The sequence below is a fragment of the Hydra vulgaris genome, chromosome 12 (assembly GCF_038396675.1).
Source record: "Hydra vulgaris chromosome 12, alternate assembly HydraT2T_AEP".
Classification (NCBI taxonomy): Eukaryota; Metazoa; Cnidaria; class Hydrozoa; order Anthoathecata; family Hydridae; genus Hydra; species Hydra vulgaris.
The window spans coordinates 16,370,499-16,389,139 of NC_088931.1; the positions used below are offsets into that span (position 1 = coordinate 16,370,499).

Sequence of the window (18,641 nt, forward strand, 5' to 3'; positions counted from 1 at the left end):
TACATACATATATATATAATATATATGTATACACTTTACTCAATTCATATCTAAGGATTCAATTTCCTAATATCATTTTTAGGCTCCTACTGTTAAATTGTACGCTTTAGTTTTTCTAAAAAGAAGAATATATATATATATATATATATATATATATATATATAAAAATTAAATTACTTGTTTAGATGAGCACTTTGATGTCGCACTGAAATAGCCTGCTGCTGGGGGCTACAGTACATACATTGACAAATAGCCTGACTCGTAGCAGTGTGATGCTACATTGACTGAGGGTTTGGCATGGGGCAGCAATTTTTTCTTTTATTATTATTCATTTTTTTCTTCTTTTTCTAAAAACGCAGTATGCTATAAAGAAAAGCAAAACTAGTGAGCAAGTGCTTATTTAAATACGCTATAGAAGATATATATATATATGTGTGTGTGTGTGTGTGTGTGTGTATATATATATATATATATATATATATATATATATATATATATATATATATATATATATATATATATATATGTAAATTATGTTAGTGTATTTTACAAATAGAGTGCTCAATGTTCTTAAAGAACAGAGCAATAATAAATAAATAAATTAGTAAAAAACACTTATCTAACTTTTATCATCTACTTTAAGTTTCACCATTGCTGGATCATTAGGAAGAGTTCAAAGAAGAGAGAACTCTTCCTGAAGATCCAGCAATGGTGAAACTGAAAGTAGAAGATAAAAGTTAGATAAGTGTTTTTTACTAATTTATATATATATATATATATTAGGGTAGGCCACACTACCACATAAATTTTTCAATGAATCAATTTTACTAATGGCTACATAAAGTATTGTTCCATTTACTATAAAAATAATTTTTTGTTATGAAAGTGTTTATGTAGCTCATCTCGAAGTTCTGCCAAATTTCATTTTTATTCTGAATTAATTGAATAAAACTAAAATACAAAACTTCCATTGTATCTGTTCCGTTTTTTAACTTGTTCGGTTTAACACTTATAATAATTGCATATTTAATTATTTGCATTTTTATTGTTCTTCATGTAAACAAAGTAATGCATAACATTCATGTCTCAATACGCGCTTTTTTTTTTTTTTTATAAGCAAATGATATTATTAATATAATGTATGTTTTACATAAATAGCTTAGATTAAAAACAATATTTTACAACAAGAGATCTTGAAAGATGATATTAAGATAATAATAAGAATGACGCGTATGAAACTTTACCATACATAAAGAAATTTGTTTTGCAATGATCTCCCAATGCAATGTATGTTTTCAAAAATCATGTTTAAAATGCTGAGTAAGACTAAATATTATGCTCATTTAATAATTTTTTTTTAAACAAATTTTACTCTCACCTATCTAATTTTAGGGAAGGTTTGAATAGCTAGGGGGAGTAGATTCAATGATAAAGTAGTTGTAGTTGTAGAGATAGGTGAAGAGGGGTTCGAGTTTGCGCAGATTGGGGAAAATGGTCATTAGATTGGGGTTTGGGAGGAGGTGGCTATTTTTTTTTTTTTATACTTTTCAAGATTTAATTCTTATGCAATTATTTTTTTTTAACACATTTTTATATCCTGTTTACACTAGTGAACTGGAATACAAATTTACTGCATAGCGTTTACTGTATTTTGAATTTTTACTGTATTGTATTTTTTTAAATTGTTTTTCTGCTGTTTTTTTATCAAACCTTACTAAATATTTAAAACCAGTACTCCAAGAGTAAGAGGAACACGGGATGGGTGACTTTTTAAAGTATAAATATATATAGCAATGGTAAGATAGTGTTTTGAAATATACTAAAAACCATCCTTACGTTTTTTTTCCTTTTCTAGCACTGCTTAAAAAGTAAAAGGTAAAAACACAAAGTTTTTATGGATTAATTACCTAATAATATAATTAAAAACTTATTCCTTATATTTATCTTATATTTATTATTTATTATGTTTATATTTATTCCTATATTTATATTCCTTATATTTATATATATTCTTTATATTTGTATATATTCCTTATATTTATTCCTATATTTATTCTTTAATATGTTCCAATTATTTAATTTTAGCATTTATTTTAAAAATCAACATGTTTTACATTCTAATACTTTTATAAAAATTTTTAATAAATTCGTCTACTGTAGAGGTCAATGATACTACTTTTTCTTTTTTTTTAACTGTGATTATAACCCTCTCTCATGGTCTCTCGTGGTTTTTATTAGTCATATACAGTATTAATATAAATTTAAACTATTTTAACAATGGCATCTCTCATGCAACAGTGAAAGTATGAGTGAATAAAAAAAAAAATTTAAAAAGGAAATTTGCTTGTTCAAATAATCAATGGATAATAATATTCATATTCATTTTCCAAATAAGAAATATTGTTAAAACCAGACTGATTAAGAATAAGACATTGTCTAGTTTGCAACTCTCAAAAGTTGAAACTAGTTGAATAGGCAGGATAGATAATTTGTAAAAAAAATTTTTCACTTGAGATTCTGAGATTCAAAATCTATGAGCGGTTGCTCTCTGGCTATCATGCAGCCATCATATTTTTAATTATTCTTTAGGTTATTTTGGAAAAGTTTATTTTAAAAATAGACAACAACTGATGTAATTATGCATTTTACATTTATTAACCCTTTACTTCACCAAATCATACCAAAAATGAAATTAAAAATTTTACGTTTTATGTTTTACCTCTATAGTATTCTATTTCATGTCAAAAAAAAAAATTAGACTTTTATGATTTATTTAAAAGATATGAACGCAATCTACAACAACATTGCAAAAAATGAGTATACAAACTACACAAATTTTTTTAAGTAATTTTTAGAATAAAGTTATTACAAATGGTTCCTACAGCCCATATTCCAAAATCCTTTAGAGTGTTGAACAATTTTATGCTGGTAAGAAGATTATCCATGAAGATTTTATGCCCTTTATTTTTTGGCAAATGTGTAACAGGCTTCAGCACCGCTGCTTCAACTTTACCATATTATTTAGAATTATCAGTATTTCTTCCTTGCCAAGATAGATACTAAAATCGTAAAGCATTCCACTGACTCCACATCGTGCCCAGACGTTTATGCCCCATTTGTGCAGTTTCTTTGGAAAATATTGTCTGATTGGACACCTTGATTTTGTGGGAATAATTTGTTTGTCTATAGACTGACATTCTGCTTGTGTTAACTAACTTGCACTTATCAAGAACACATTGCACAATTGGTTTAACTTTGTACAAATGATCGTATTCCGCTGTGCTTTTTTTGGCATGTATTATTCGTGTGCATGTCATCATTTGCATGAAAATACTTTTTTAATACTTCATATTGTTTTAAACCCATAATGCAATTGATACACATTTAGTTTATTGAGACCAATTCACCCTGTATTGCGGATATTTTAGCACTCACAAAGTAACTAGTATACCAATAAACTGTTCAATTTCATCACAATTAGTGTTAACAGATTTTCATGTCATTTGTACAGAATATAAGTTTGTCTGGTCAGCAATGATTTTAAATAACACTGCATCAAAAAATTCATTGAAGTATTGCCTTGGCATCCATTTCAAATGTGGAACCTTTTTGAATTCTTCACCTTTAAAACTAAAATCAACATTGTGAGGTAATCACTTGCATTAACGATAATCTTTTTTTTTTGCTTTTTAATACTTTTTTGTTTTGTTTATGACATTCTTTTGTATTATTTATTACACGGTAATAAATAAAACTAAGGGTTATTTGAATGGCTACTCTCATTATCAAAAGCTTCCATTTCACTTGTTGATTCATTTTTAGATTCACTTGTTGATTCATTTTCTGGTTGTTGTTTTTGTTCAGTTTGTTTTCATTTTCTGATTCAATTAAAAAATCAACTTCATTGTTTGATTCGCAATACACAGGTTTTTCTGGTTTAAATATATCAGTGTTTTCATCATAACTTTCTGATTCACTTTCAGAAAATTCACTTAATTCTGGGTACGGAAGATAAAAAACATTAACAGTTCCTTGTTCACCATAGTCAGTTTTAAATCTTTTTTTATTATAAAAATTATTGACTCTTATACAAGTTATCTAAAAATAAACAAATTTGATATTAGTATTATATAAATATAGGTTTAAGCGCTTTAAGCAATGAAAATTTCAAAATTTTGTAAAACCTTATCTGCGCAATGTTGTTGTACAACAATATTGCACAACAACAAAGTAACTTTAACTTTTTTACCCATGTAAATTGTAATTTAAAAGAAATTATGTTTGTATATAAAATAATAATAACTAATTTATATTATTTAATTTTAAAAACACTTTCTAGACAAAAATATATATGAAAATACAGATAAAGAATTTTAGGATTAAACAAATGGCTTCACTACTAAACTTTTTTAGCTTGAGTTATAAATTACACGCAAAACATAGTCCTGTCCAGTAGGTAAACAATTTAAATTTAAGGACTTATCTGTGATTTTTAATTCTAAAAGGTCTGTAATTTAATTGTCTTAAGTTACTAAATTTAGAATAAATATTAACTGTTGTTGTGCAACAACACTGTGAAGTAAAGTGTTAAATCAAATTGCTTCACTAGAGAAGCTATCCTTTTGCTATTTGCATTAGGTCATAATATTAAAAAAATAAAAAAAATAAATGAAAATGAAAATTGCATTTGCTTTAAAAAAGAACAATATAAAGAAGCTTGCATATGAGACTTATAAGATGCTGCAGAATTATTAATTTTTCTACCGGCAGTGATGTGTTTTTGTAATTTAGAAGATGACAGAAAATATTCTAAAATTCATTTGTAGAAATGGAACAAAATGTAAATTATTTAAAATGAAGCTTTTTTCAAACCTTCAAGGTAACTATCAATACATAAAAATTAGTTAAGAAGATAGTTCAAAATATATACATAAAAATAAACATATAGGACAAATTAAAAAAAAAAATTTGGGTGAGGCTATGCAAAACAAAGCTTTTAAAGTGGTCACAAATCCCAATAATTAGTAATCATATGCTGATTTAGCACAATACAAATAATTTATAAACCTCTTTTATTAGTAACAAATTAGTTAAGACAGTTATTTTACTGAGAAAAATATTGTTCATTACAAATATTTACTATTGATATAAAAATCCTAATCATTTTTGACTTTTCTACTAAATCCTAATTTTGACATATTTTAGGCTAAAAATGAAAATAATCTAATCAAATTTGTCAATACTCAATAATCTTTTTTTCTATTTTTTTTTAATAGTATGTATTCTTGTGTGTACAAGATCATGTTTTTTTGCAGACATACAATTTTCCAAATTTTGGTTTTTTGGCCTGTGCTAATTTTTTTTTCTATAACTTTTTTTGTTTTTTGGGCTGCTCACTTAAAACTTGTTGATGATCTTAATAAAAAGCAACTTTTTTTCTGATTTAGCTCAATTCGAAAGCTAATTTTTAAAAGTAAAATTTTTGATGATTAAAAAGCATCTTAAATGTTTAGATGCAAAACACTTACCATCCCCCTCTTACTTCCTTACATTCGATTTTTTTTGGGCGATACTTTAGCACAAAAATGAAAATCTTTATATCAAATTCGACAGTATTCAGAATCATCCTACTATGCTTTTTTTGTTTAGTACTTTTATTATGTTAAGAAACAACATTTCTAGCAGCCATGTGTAGTTTTCTAATTTTTTTTGAATTTGGCTTACCCTAATATATATATATATATATATATATATATATATATATATATATATATATATATATATATATATATATATATATGCACACTTAGGAAGCTGGGAGGGATTTACTACATGTTTAAAAAAGAATGTATATATTTACTATATGTGTGTGTGTATATGTGTATGTGTATATATATATATATATATATATATATATATATATATATATATATATATATATGATATATATATATATATATATATATATATATATATATATATATATATATATATATATATACATACATATATCCACTCTTAAGAAGCTGTAAGAATTTACTACATTTTTAACAAAATCGTTTAAAGTACAGAAATTAGGAATCACATTTTTTGAAGCTTTTATTTTTTTCCTGTTTCTTAACATGTTTCCTGAGATTTTGATTTGGTGACAATTTTTAACTGATAGTTCTTATAAATAGTTATTAAAAATTTATGGTGACACTAACTTTTCAATGAAGTACCACATGTGATTGCTGAAAACTCTAGTTGTATTTAGTTATAGTTAAATCTGTAGCTTTATACTCAAATAATGAATCAATAAAATTAAAATCATTTTTAGGAGCTGCTGAAGATATAGGTTTACTTCCCCACATTGGAATGTATCAATAATAACAATTCTTTGTAACTTAGTATGATGTTTTTTGCAAAAAACATCATTCCAAGTTACAAAGTTTCTTCATTTTTTTGCTGAGTTTCTGTTTTGCAGCTTTTATTCTTTTTCAGCTTTCCGTAACAAGTTTTTCAACATGTGTTATAACATGATGACGTTGCTTTGTCGGAACTCTAGCTCTTTGCCAAAAGTCTAGAACCAGATCTGTCACAAGGCCTGCACTTTCTCTTACATTATTTTTATTTTTAAAGAAAAAATAAGATTGCAAAACTTGCCTTTTAGATGGCAACTTTTGTCCTGTGATCACAGCTGTAGCTTGACCAACACACCATACTTCATTTTTACTTCTAGTCTGCATTATAAATCAACTTCAAAAATATCTATCGAATTATGTGTTTTTAAAATGTATTTTCATTCAAGACAATGAACTCGTTTGGAATTACAGGAGGATGCACTAATTTTGGCAGTAGTACAATATTGATGCAATAACTTAAGTGGATGATGAAGTATTACAGTGGGTTTTGTGAATTCCAGTCAACTTATTTTATTTTTAACTTGATGATTTGCTAAAAAAAATAACAAAGTGTATTATGCATAATGACTCATAAGATTAGGAAATAATAAAATATTGATAATATTCTCAACATAATTAGTAGAATAGATGTGATAAGTGATGAAAAATTGTGTTCGAGCAATCTTGCAAAATTAAAAAACCCCTAAACATTAACATATTGCATTGAAAATTTCCTAATTTTTTCATTAAATTGAAATCAAATATAAGGTTAAGAGCATAAAAAAGAAGAAAAAAAAAATTTTTTTTTTAATGCATTTATGTCACCCTGCAGTTTAGAAATTAAAGTTAATCATTTAAGACAAGAACTTTTTGATAAAACTAACATATATTTACCTGTGTAAGAAAACATGGCTCTACTTGAGTCAACTTGAGTTTACTCTAGTAGAATCATGTTTTCTTATTTGGTTGTATTGTTCCTTAAAATGTTTTTCTTGTGCAAATTTTTAATGGAAAAAAGACAAACAACTTTAAAAATCAATTCCTTGACAATTTTTTTTTTGCAATAATATAAATCCTTTATATACCAAGTTTAGATTTGATACCTGCTCAAATCTAAACTTGGCTGATGTATATAATCAACAATAGTCGCTAGGCTAAGAACACAAAAATGTTTTATTCTAAGTTGCAGTTATAGTGTGCAGGTAACATAATTAATACTGTACAATATTACTTTTAGAAATTGTTTTTACTTAACATGATACTTAAAAAAGTATCATGTTAAGTAAAAACAATTGCTGTTTAATACAGTTTATAACATTATTATTATAAAACACGTTTATAATAAAACAAAGTAAATTGAATTATTTTAATTAATTAATTAAATTATCGTCATAAAACTTGAAACTTAATATTTCTGTAAAAACACACTGTATAGACCAATTATCTATACATTATCTACAGACCAAACAAGCAAATAAAAAATACACTCTATTATCTACAGACTAAACAAGCAAATAAAAAACACACTCTATAATCTACAGACCAAACAAGCAAATAAAAAACACACTCTATTATCTACAGACCAAACCAGCAAATAAAAAAAAAATGATAAGTAAACTCAAAAAAATACTAAACTTATTAGCTACCATGTTTTTCTAATTTATTACTTCTTGATCTACCATTCGATTAAAAGCTTTAAGTATAGTTAATTTTTTCATTTAAGGGATTTTTAAGTTAATATTTTAATTAAATTTTTTTGTTGAAATTGTTCTGCAATAATATATTGTGAAAGAAAAAAATTTGGTTGAATAAGTCGAATTATATTTCCATATTTTGAACAAAAATAGAATAACATTGTTTTAAATTTAAATTTTTTATAATTTAGTTCAAAAGCGCTTTATGTTGAATACAAATCTCCTTGCTAGAGAGCAAATGATCACACTTTTATTTAAAAAATACGTTTAGAGTGGCCTCTTTATGACCTCTAATAAAAACCTCAGACAAAAACATTCTATATTTTTAAAAATGACCAAAAAAAATGCTGAATTAGAAAAGAAAACTAATAAAAATAAAAAAATTGCAAAATTATTTTTTTAAGAAAAAGATAATTGCGTTATGCTTAATTCAAGCCCTGCATATCCATTGTTCTTAATAACCTTAGTACATCTATGAGGCATAGATTTAGTAAGATTGCCAATTTAAACTTGTTTTTTTTGTGTGACCAGTCTAAATTCTCTAATACAATTCTTTAACATTTCTGAATCACCATGCAAATGCACTTTATTATCATATTGTTTTCATATATTCTCAATCAGTTAGGAGATTGTACAGGATGTTGTATTACAATGATTTTATTTGTATTAAATCATGCTTGAACGAATTTTGATGTGTGTTTGGGGCCATTGTCTTGTTGAAACGTCCAACATAGAGGCATTACTTTATCTACAAATAATGTCTCTAAAATAATGTCATTTATTTCCCCTTCCCCCTCCCCTCCTCATATAACAAAAATGTTTCCACTAACATAGGAAAAGTGTTTTCAAAATTGGTCGATAAGCATTTTCCGCCCTCTAATAAATTTTTAATCGAAATACAATTAAAGTAAGCTACAGTTGCACAAAAAGTGTGGAAAGAATTATAAAAGGTCACAATAATGCTTTGTTAAACAAAAATGAAATCCTAAATGAAAAAACTATAGAAAATTGTAATTGTAAACAAAAAAACATTTTTCCAATGAGTGGAAGTTGTTTATCAAAAAATGTAGTATATAAATGTGTTGTTGCTCTGAGAATATACCTGATAGACAATATATTGGCATCACAGAGGGTGAATGGAAAAAACATTTTGCCAATCATAAGCAATCTTTTAAAAATAAAAAATATTTAAAAGACACCATGCTGTCAAATTATATATGGGAATTAAAAGATAAAAATATTGATAATTTTATACTGAATTGGTCCATCCTTAAAACAGTGCCTGCATTTAACAATATTTCCGAAAAATGCATACTATGCCTACAAAAAAAATTTGAAATGATTACAAACCAAAAATGCTCAGCAAATTCCACAAATGTGTGAAAATTTACTGTAGTTAAAAATTTTGTTAGGTGATTTCTACTTATTTATATATATATATATATATATATATATATATATATATATATATATATATATATATATATATATATATATGTATATATATATATATATATATATATATATATATATATATATATATATATATATATATACACAAATGTGTGAAAATTTACTGTAGTTAAAAATTTTGTTAGGTGATTTCTACTTATTTATATATATATATATATATATATATATATATATATATATATATATATATATATATATATATATATATATATATATATATATATATATATATATATGTATATATATATATATATATATATATATATATATATATATATATATATATATATATATATATATATATATATATATATATATATATATATATATGGTTTTTGTTTCAGTTTTTTTGTTTTATTTAGTATTTTTAATGATGTCAAAAAATGTATTTTTTAAAATTAAATAATATACATATGACTTAAAAATTAAGTTTTAATTTAGGTATGCTCTGCTGGATCAAGATTACTTGTCCAAGAGACTGTGGCAGATGTTGTTATTAAAAAGTTGAAAGAAAGGATGAAAACCCTAAGAGTGGGTCCTTCATTAGACAAATGCATTGATATGAGTGCTATTATTGATGAGTCACAACGAAAATCAATTGAACAATTTGTTGAAGAAGCAAGAAGAGATGGAGCTGAGGTAGTAATTATTAAAAATTGGATCAGGTATTCACAACAAATAACTTTGATAAATTAGTAACAATTTATAGTGTTTTATAAAAAATCTGAAAAAAAATATTTTAAAATCTGTTATACTTTTTTCTGCTTTTAAAGTTACAAATTTAATCTTAAAATTTGTCAAAGAGTTCTTATCTTTAAAGTGATCTCTCCAAGACAAGTTGTGTTCATATCATAAATAATCCTTAAACAATAAGTTTCATGTTAATTAAACTTTTCAAACAGATTTTTAACACCATTTTTTTTTATCTTGAAGGTAAATTCCAGCTCTTTGAGTTATTTTTTTTAATACTGGTCTGATAAATGCGCTTTTTTAGTTAATAAATAACATTAATGCTAGAATGTTCTTTCAAATAACTTATATTAGAGTTATAACGTTATTTTTGGGTTTTCCCATTTGCAATTCAATTTATGTAGAAGAATGCCTTTATATAAAACCTTTTATAAAATCAAATAAAAATGATCAATTAGTCTAACTTTTTTTTTTTTTTTTTTAAAAACAAAGCTAATACTAGTGCTATAAATATAAGATATGTAAATTTAAAAATTGTTCTAATATTTCTTAAAATCAAGTTCTGCTAATTAAATCTTAAAACCAAAAATACTTTTTTTTTGGATGAATTTTTGGATCGAAGATAAAGCTTTTTTAAATCAAATGACTTTACAGGATTTCAAAATGATATCTGTTGACGTCCTGAGAGTGTTTTTAGGCTGAAGAAAAATTTCATGAAGGTAATTGAGAAGCATTATTGTATTGGTTAATAAAAATTGTTGTTTTTTTTTTAATTTATATATCCCCTTTATTGCCATATTTTTTATATTTAAAGAACTTACTAATATATGAAAAAGATAGCAATAAAGCTAAGAAATAAGTTTAAAAAAAGCTTTAATTAAGCTTTAAACTAGTTATAAATTAACGTTTTGTAATCACCTTTGTGAAATTTTTTCTCTAGCTGAAAAACTCTCAGGGCTTCAACAGATATTTTAAAAATCTGTAAAGTCATTTGATGTAAAAAATTTTGTATTTTAGATTTTATTTTTTATCCTTGATATTCTTTAGAAAAAATATAAATAATAAAAATAAAAATAATAAAAAATATAAATAAATAAACTAATACTATAGTTATATCAAAGTTTTCTTAACTTAAAAAGGTTACTGATCGGGCAGTATCAGCAACAACATATTTTGCTTTTTTATAATACAAATTATCTGTAAAACTATATACATTTCTTGTTCTTAATAAATGTATGTACTATGCTTTATTTTAATCATTCTTAAAAAGGTACAATTAAAGCATAATATATACACTACTTAAGTATGAGAATCTTTACCCTTAAGTATGAGAATCTTATAGTTTAGTATAACTTCTTTAGTATCAGATACTTATAGTTTAGTATATCGTTTTTTTATAGTAATGGCAGCTTGGGAAAAAAAGAATTCTCGTAAATATTTAAGCTGATAAGTAACATTACCTAGATTAGTAAGTAAGATTAACTTAAATGATTATTAGAAAAAGTTAATACTCGATAGTAAGAATTACAGTTTGTTTCATCTCTCCTTGTTCCATGAAATTTACAAAGTCCTGTCTCCATTTTATTATACTAAGTATTTTTACATTCATTTACTGCACTATGAGTAGAAATTCTCAATTTATTATGTTTTTGCAGTACTTCAAACAAAAATATCTAACTAAGTCTTTGTTTACCTCTGATAATTTAGCTCATGACATTTAACATGCTTGTGCAATCTTTTTACTGTAATCAGAGAATTGTGTTTTACAATTTTTATTTTGTTAAAATTCTCTTGCTGAACTAAAATGTTTAATGTAGCGCCAACATCTATTTGTGTAGTTGTGTAAATCGTTTATAAAACTCTGCGGTAATACATTTATTATTCAAACCAGATATTTTTACAATGAAAAAAAACTATGCAGAATCATGAAGTTATTATTAACCTCTCAACCGGAAGTATAATGGCAAAACAAATATTTTTTGTTTATGTCTCAATAAATAAATTGTTTTGGTAATTTTAACTCTCAAAACTTATTTTCTAATATTTACTTTCAAAATAAACATAATTTTGGCACTTGGGAACCCCTTTAAATTTTTTATTTAGATTTATCAATGTTGTGATATTCCATCTCAAGGATGCTATTATCCTCCTACACTTGTTACAAATGTTTCCACAACCTCAAGGATTGTCCAAGAAGAGGTCTATTTGAAATCCTTTTTTTTTTATTTTTTTATTCTCCATGGTTGCTTCTTAATTTGTTATTTTTTCTAATAGGTTTTTGGTCCAGTCTTAACTGTGTTAACTTTCAGAACTGCCAAGGAAGCTATTGCTCTTGCAAATAACTCCATATATGGTTTAGGTGCAAGTGTTTGGTCTGAACATATAGGTTTGGCAATGGAAGTTTCAAGCTGCATCAAAGCTGGAACTGTTTGGATAAACAATCATAATGTTTTTGATGCTGCTGCTGGCTTTGGAGGTTATAAAGAAAGTGGTTTTGGCCGTGATGGGGGTAAAGAGGTAAAATATTTGTATTTGAAAATAATAGTGATGTTAATGTTAACAAATGATGAGGGTGTTAATGGAAAAAGGTTTGTGATATGATAATAAAAAAATCCTTGTTGCATAATGATAAAAAAATGTGTGTTAAAGGAATATACAATTCAATACAATTTCAATATAGATATTTTTTTTTTTAACTTTTTCTTCACTCTCAGAGAGTTAAATATAGAGATTGACTCTACTTTTTCATCAAGATCATTTGAATAGAGTCACTATTCAAATGATCTTGATGAAAAAGTAGGTTTATTTATTAAAATTAAAAATGATTATAAATATTATTTATAATCCCTACTTATAATTAATTTTTGTCACAAATAATTCTTTAGTTTATAAGTTGTTAAATATCTCTTAATAAATAAGTTTTTCCTTTGTTTCAATTATTAGCTTACATGAGTTAATTTAATTCACAAATTGAGGCTAATAAATATAACCAAAAAGGTGAAAAAATAGCCAACCTAATAAATACATATTTTAATATAATTGTTTTTTTATTTAATTTACCCTTAGAAAGTTAAATAAACCAAAACAAAAAAACCACTGTTAAGGAAGCTCATTTATTAATTTTTTTTTTCTCTTCAACTTTTTGATAATAGTTGTTCTCTCAACACTTCAAGGCATGAACAAGTTGCATTTAATTATTGAAAAATATTATGAAAAACCTGTGCAAAAAATAATTCTTTCTTTGATTATTCTTTTTAATCTTGATTTTATTTAGGGACTTTATGAGTATGTGAAACTAAAATGGCAACAAAAAGTAAATGTTGATACGTCTTTATTTGATGTTTCAAAGTTTGGAATTGCTTCATCTCCTGGCGTATCAAATATAAATTCAAATCCATTGTTGTCTAGCGATGACACATCTCCAAAGTATGGTTTTACGGTCATGACTTGTTTTTTTACAACTGTAAATTATTTTTGTGTGTTAACACCATTTCAGTTAAATTTACAGAGCCTGAGCAGTGTTAAAGTTTGTCATTTAAATGTATTTATATTGATAACACTTTTTTTTAAAGAATCGATCAAACATTAAAACTTTACATTGGTGGAAAACAAGTTCGCCCTGATTCAAATTACTCTCGTCCTATTTTAAATTGTTCATGTGTTATTGGACAAGTTGGTGAATCAAACTGTAAAGATGTTAGAGATGCTGTTGAAGTGGCTCATAGCGCTCAAGAAGGGTAATCGTGTTTTTTTATGTGTGGGTGTGTGGATAAAATATATATATTATTCTTATTTTGTGTATGTTTTTTGTTTTTTTTAACATCTTCGCTTCCAACAAGGCTACAAGCAACCACTATTAGAGTTGGAAGTTACTGGAAGAGAAAAGATAAAGATTGTAGACCAAAATAACGATTGACAGACGATTTAAAAGATTGCAAATTATATGAGTTATATGAATCAGGAAAGCAAGTTGAAGGAAAAGAATTCCAAAGAACTGATGAGTAGGAGTTTTTAGAGCACTTGGGAATAGTCACAGAAAAAGGATGAGACTTGATTAAATAACGAGTAACAAGAGAATGAATTTTAGTAGATGGCACAAGAGACACTAGCTTTTTAGAGCAGTGCCCATTATAGTATTTGTAGAAAAGAAGAAGAAGAGGCAACATTACAACAATGTGATAATGGTTAGAGGTTGGATGCAAGAGCAGGTCCAACTATGTTTACAATGTGCCCCCTCCAAGCAATCAGAGAGTGTTGGCTTCTTATCATGACAAGAATAAATGGTAGTATCATCAGCGAAACAATACCACCTTAGATGTGAGAATATCTGGAAGATTGTTAAAGTAAATAAAAAAGAGTATAGGCCAAGGATTGAACCTTAAGGAACCCCTGAAGTTACAGAATATGAAGAAGAGTGCTGCCCATCGAGGACAACTTTTATACTATGATTGGAAAGGAAGGACTCAATAATCTTAGAGATGTTACCAGATACACCGTAAGAAGAAAGCTTATGGAGAAGACAGCATGCCAAACTTTATTAAAAGCTTTAGAAATGTCAAGAGCGATGGCCTTAACCTCTCCACCTTTATCTAATGCACAATAAAACCTATTGGTTATTACTGTTAGCAAATCAGGTGTAAAGCGAGAAGATCGAAATCCATATTGATGGTCAGAAAGAGAGTTATTAGATTCAAGATGAGAGATTAAATGTTTGTTAATTAAAGATTCAAAAACCTTGCTTATGATAGAAAGAAGACTAATGGGATGGTAGTTAGACGAATCAGATCGCTCTCCAGAATTTTTGAAAATAGGGATAACAGATGCCACTTTCCACCAGATTGGAAAACAAGACTGATAAGCACTTGTTAAATAGTTTTAAAAGTACAGACGACAGCTCTGGAGAACACTTCTGCAAGACAATAACAGGTATGTTGTCCAGACCATAAGCTGTAGAAGAGTCTGGGCAGGAAATCAATTAGATACAGAAGCTGGAGTGATATGAATGTCAAGCAATAGATCAACCTGTTTGATGGCTATATCAGGTAGAACGCAACTAGTGGAATCAAGAGATGATATTGATGAAAAGTTCTTAGCAAACAATTCAACTTTGTCTTTAGGTGAGGTGATTAAGTCTGAACCATACAAAAGAGGTGGAATAACAGTTTTGCCCTTATTCTTGATACTATTAAAGGTTCTCCAGTCACGAGAGACTATTTTTGTGATAAAATACGAGATTTTATGACCTGAGAATTGCAGGCTTTGGCGCGAGATAAAACCTTTTTACAATGGTTTCTAGCAGTAAAAAACAGACGTTTGTTTTATGGAAAATTGTTTTGCTGATAGATATGGAAGTAACAGTTTCAATTAAAATTGCAGCAGCACAATGTGAAGAAAACCATGGAGAAGAGTGAGGCTTGAACTGGAATGGTCTAGAGGGAATAAAAGATTCCATACCAGCCTGAATCCACGAAGTTATGTAAGAAACTTGTCATTTGTCAGCAGGAAGAAGATGATTTCTACTCTAGGGCCATCATGAAAAAAATCACGGAAAGAGTCCCAATCAGCTTTAAGGTAATTGTAAGAGGTATGATGATAGTGGGATTCAGATGATGAAGAAGAATGAGATAATAGTTTTAGAGAGATCAAACTGTGATCAGAAGCACCTAAGAATAAATGTGGAGAGACTGAGCACTGACTAGGATCAGAAACAAGACATAAGTCGAGTAAAGAAGGTAAATGATTCAGGTTGTCTGGAAAGTGAGTTGGAAAGTTGACTATTTGTGTTAGGGATTGAGAAAGGCAAAAGTTGTGGGCTTTAATGCCTGTAGAATCATGACAATAGAGCCAAGAGAGATAAAGAGAGAGGGCTTAGTAAATTTGATCAGAAATAACATCAAAAAGAGTGCAGTCTTGAGATGAAGGAGAGCGATATAGAACAAAGAGAAAGGCAATAGAGTGAAGTGTTGCTAAACAAAAGCACATGAAAGAATAGTCTGTGGATTCAAACCTAGTTTCACGACAAATGGGTGAATTCTTACGAATGTAAATGCCAAGTCCAATCATGTGACTATTGGCGTATTTATAAATTAAAGGAAGATAACCATCAACACTAAGCTCATAAGATGAGACAGCTGAACTCAAATTAGTCTCACAAACAGCAAGTAGATCTGTTGAACTTCACAAGAGACAAGTCTCAACAGAAGAAAAGTTACTTCGAAGACCACGAATATTAGTGAATGATAGGTTTAGAGAACTTTGTGATGACAATGGTTTTTTGTGTTTTATAGTTTTGGTATTTTATTTATTTTTAAATTTGTTAAAGAACTTGACTCAAAGCATAGACAGTACTCAGTACACTGCCTAATAACCCAAACAATTGCCTCATTACCATTAATAAACCCTAAGCCGTAACAAAGGACTCCAAATGTGGCCTTGACAATGCACTTCAAAAGTACAAACAGGGACACCATTCATGCGCAACATGGCACTGTTTGTTTACTTTGATTGTTTTGTTTGTTTGTTTACTTTGTTTATTTACTTTGATATTTTTCAGCTGTTGATGGAATCAGCCTCTCTGAGAGCTACGACAAAGTTCGGGAAACCTGACTACCAGCTGGCCTCAGAACCATAAAACTGAGTTTTAGAGCTGTACCCTCATTTGGAGATAATAGAATGAGTTGCCTAGTCATAAAAACACAATCAAAACCCATCCATTGAGTCAAGAAGATCCAGCATTCAATATCCTAAACTGGAAACAATGTATTAAAAATATATCTGCGCCAGCCTAGTAGGTGAAGAAGGGGTGCGAGGCTGGTCGACAGATAGAATCTGTTTACCCCTTAAGTCTTTTCCTAGGAGATCTTCTACAAGACTGTAGCCAGATGGATTCAACATCTGCCCAAGATGAGTGTTTTTATTGAGACAACATCTCTATCCTTTACTCAACCAAGAGCCCTAAGTGTTTTAAGTCAGAGTCTTGCATGGTAGTTGAAAAGTTTCTTCCATAACTAGACCAGATGTTTTTATTTTTTAATGGTTGCTTGCCCAAACCAAACCCTCAGTTAATGTAGCGGCACTTCCTTGTAGCAGCAGGCTATAAGATAGGTGATGTAGCAGCATTCTTTGTAGCAGCAAGCTTTAAGATTGTTGGTGTAGCAACACACCTCGCATGTTTCAGAAATAATATAAAGCAATATAACGGGTGATGCGGAAGTTATTGGACAAAATAAAATCGTCAATAACTTATTTATAAATAAAAAAACAAACTATTATTATATTTTTTTTTAATAAAGCATTTATCTTTTAATAAAAATATATTATTTTTTATATGAAAAAACACCACCATCTGCAATTGATCTCAATTTTGCTCTGACACCTTTCATATGCGACTGTAAAAAGTTTAAATAAATTTCTTGTAGTTTTAGTTTAATGCGATCAATCAAAACTTGCTCTGTTGAAGCTTGCCAATCTCCCTCGTAAACCTTCTGTGCCAAATGTCCCTAAAAATTTTCAATTGGTGGTGCGTGAGGCACATTTAGGGGATTGGATTCTTTATCAACATAATAGACATATTGGTCCATCCAATTTAGAGAATCTTTAGAATAATGAGAACTTGCTAAATCTGGCCAAAATAAATAGTTAAAGTCTCCGTAATACTTGTGAATAAATGGAAAAAGTCGTTTTTCTAAACATTCATTAATAGATTGATGAATTGATCGCTACAGCCTCAGAAGTGCGAAACAATGGCTCGGACATACCACGGTCAGATATGGCTATCCACATTAATAATTTTTTTGAAAATTTCTCTTTTCCTATAAAACGAACACTTTCTGGGCATGTCTTTTTGTTGTTTGTGTAGTATCCAGAATTTCCAGACGTGTTGTCCCCTGCAAAACAAAAGTATTTTTCATCATCGATGACTAGAAGCGATTTTGTGTTATAGAGTTGGTTAACTAGTTTCCTGCTTCTTTTCTTTGCCTTTATTTGTTGTTCTATAGTGTATTTTGGAGTCTTTTCACGTTTTCTATATTTAATATTCATTTTTTTTAACTGACAACCAATTGTTGATTGATTTACACCGAATTTAATACCTATTTTTCTCTGACTGACCCCTTTTCGATTGTTGACAAGTCTCGTTAATTCGGCTTTTTTTTCTCTAGTCCAGGATGTCGGACGACCAGAGTGCTTTCTATCAGAAAATGATTGAACAGTTTCAAGTCTTTTTAGGACATCATATTTTGTTCTTCGAGCAAATCCTTCCTTTTCAAAATGATTTACATTTTTTTTTTTTTAATATTAGGTTTATTTTCAAAAAACATTTTTAGTTGCTTTCGAAAAGATTCTCGTTCAGCTGCATTTAACCTCATTTTAAATAATTGTGTTTCAAATAATAAAGTTTATA

General features: G+C 27.6%; 1 protein-coding gene across 2 annotated transcripts in view; it reads left to right on the plus strand.

Annotated features, from left to right (window-relative positions):
• Positions 1-18,641, plus strand: part of LOC100202971 (aldehyde dehydrogenase family 16 member A1) — a 46,745-nt gene that overhangs the window by 17,200 nt on the left and 10,904 nt on the right. For both annotated transcript variants that reach the window (XM_065812357.1, XM_065812358.1), the window contains exons 5-9: positions 9,992-10,189; positions 12,344-12,439; positions 12,515-12,757; positions 13,515-13,666; positions 13,813-13,977. In XM_065812357.1, coding sequence (XP_065668429.1) covers positions 9,992-10,189; positions 12,344-12,439; positions 12,515-12,757; positions 13,515-13,666; positions 13,813-13,977 — 854 coding nt within the window. The remainder of the gene's footprint in view (positions 1-9,991; positions 10,190-12,343; positions 12,440-12,514; positions 12,758-13,514; positions 13,667-13,812; positions 13,978-18,641) is intronic.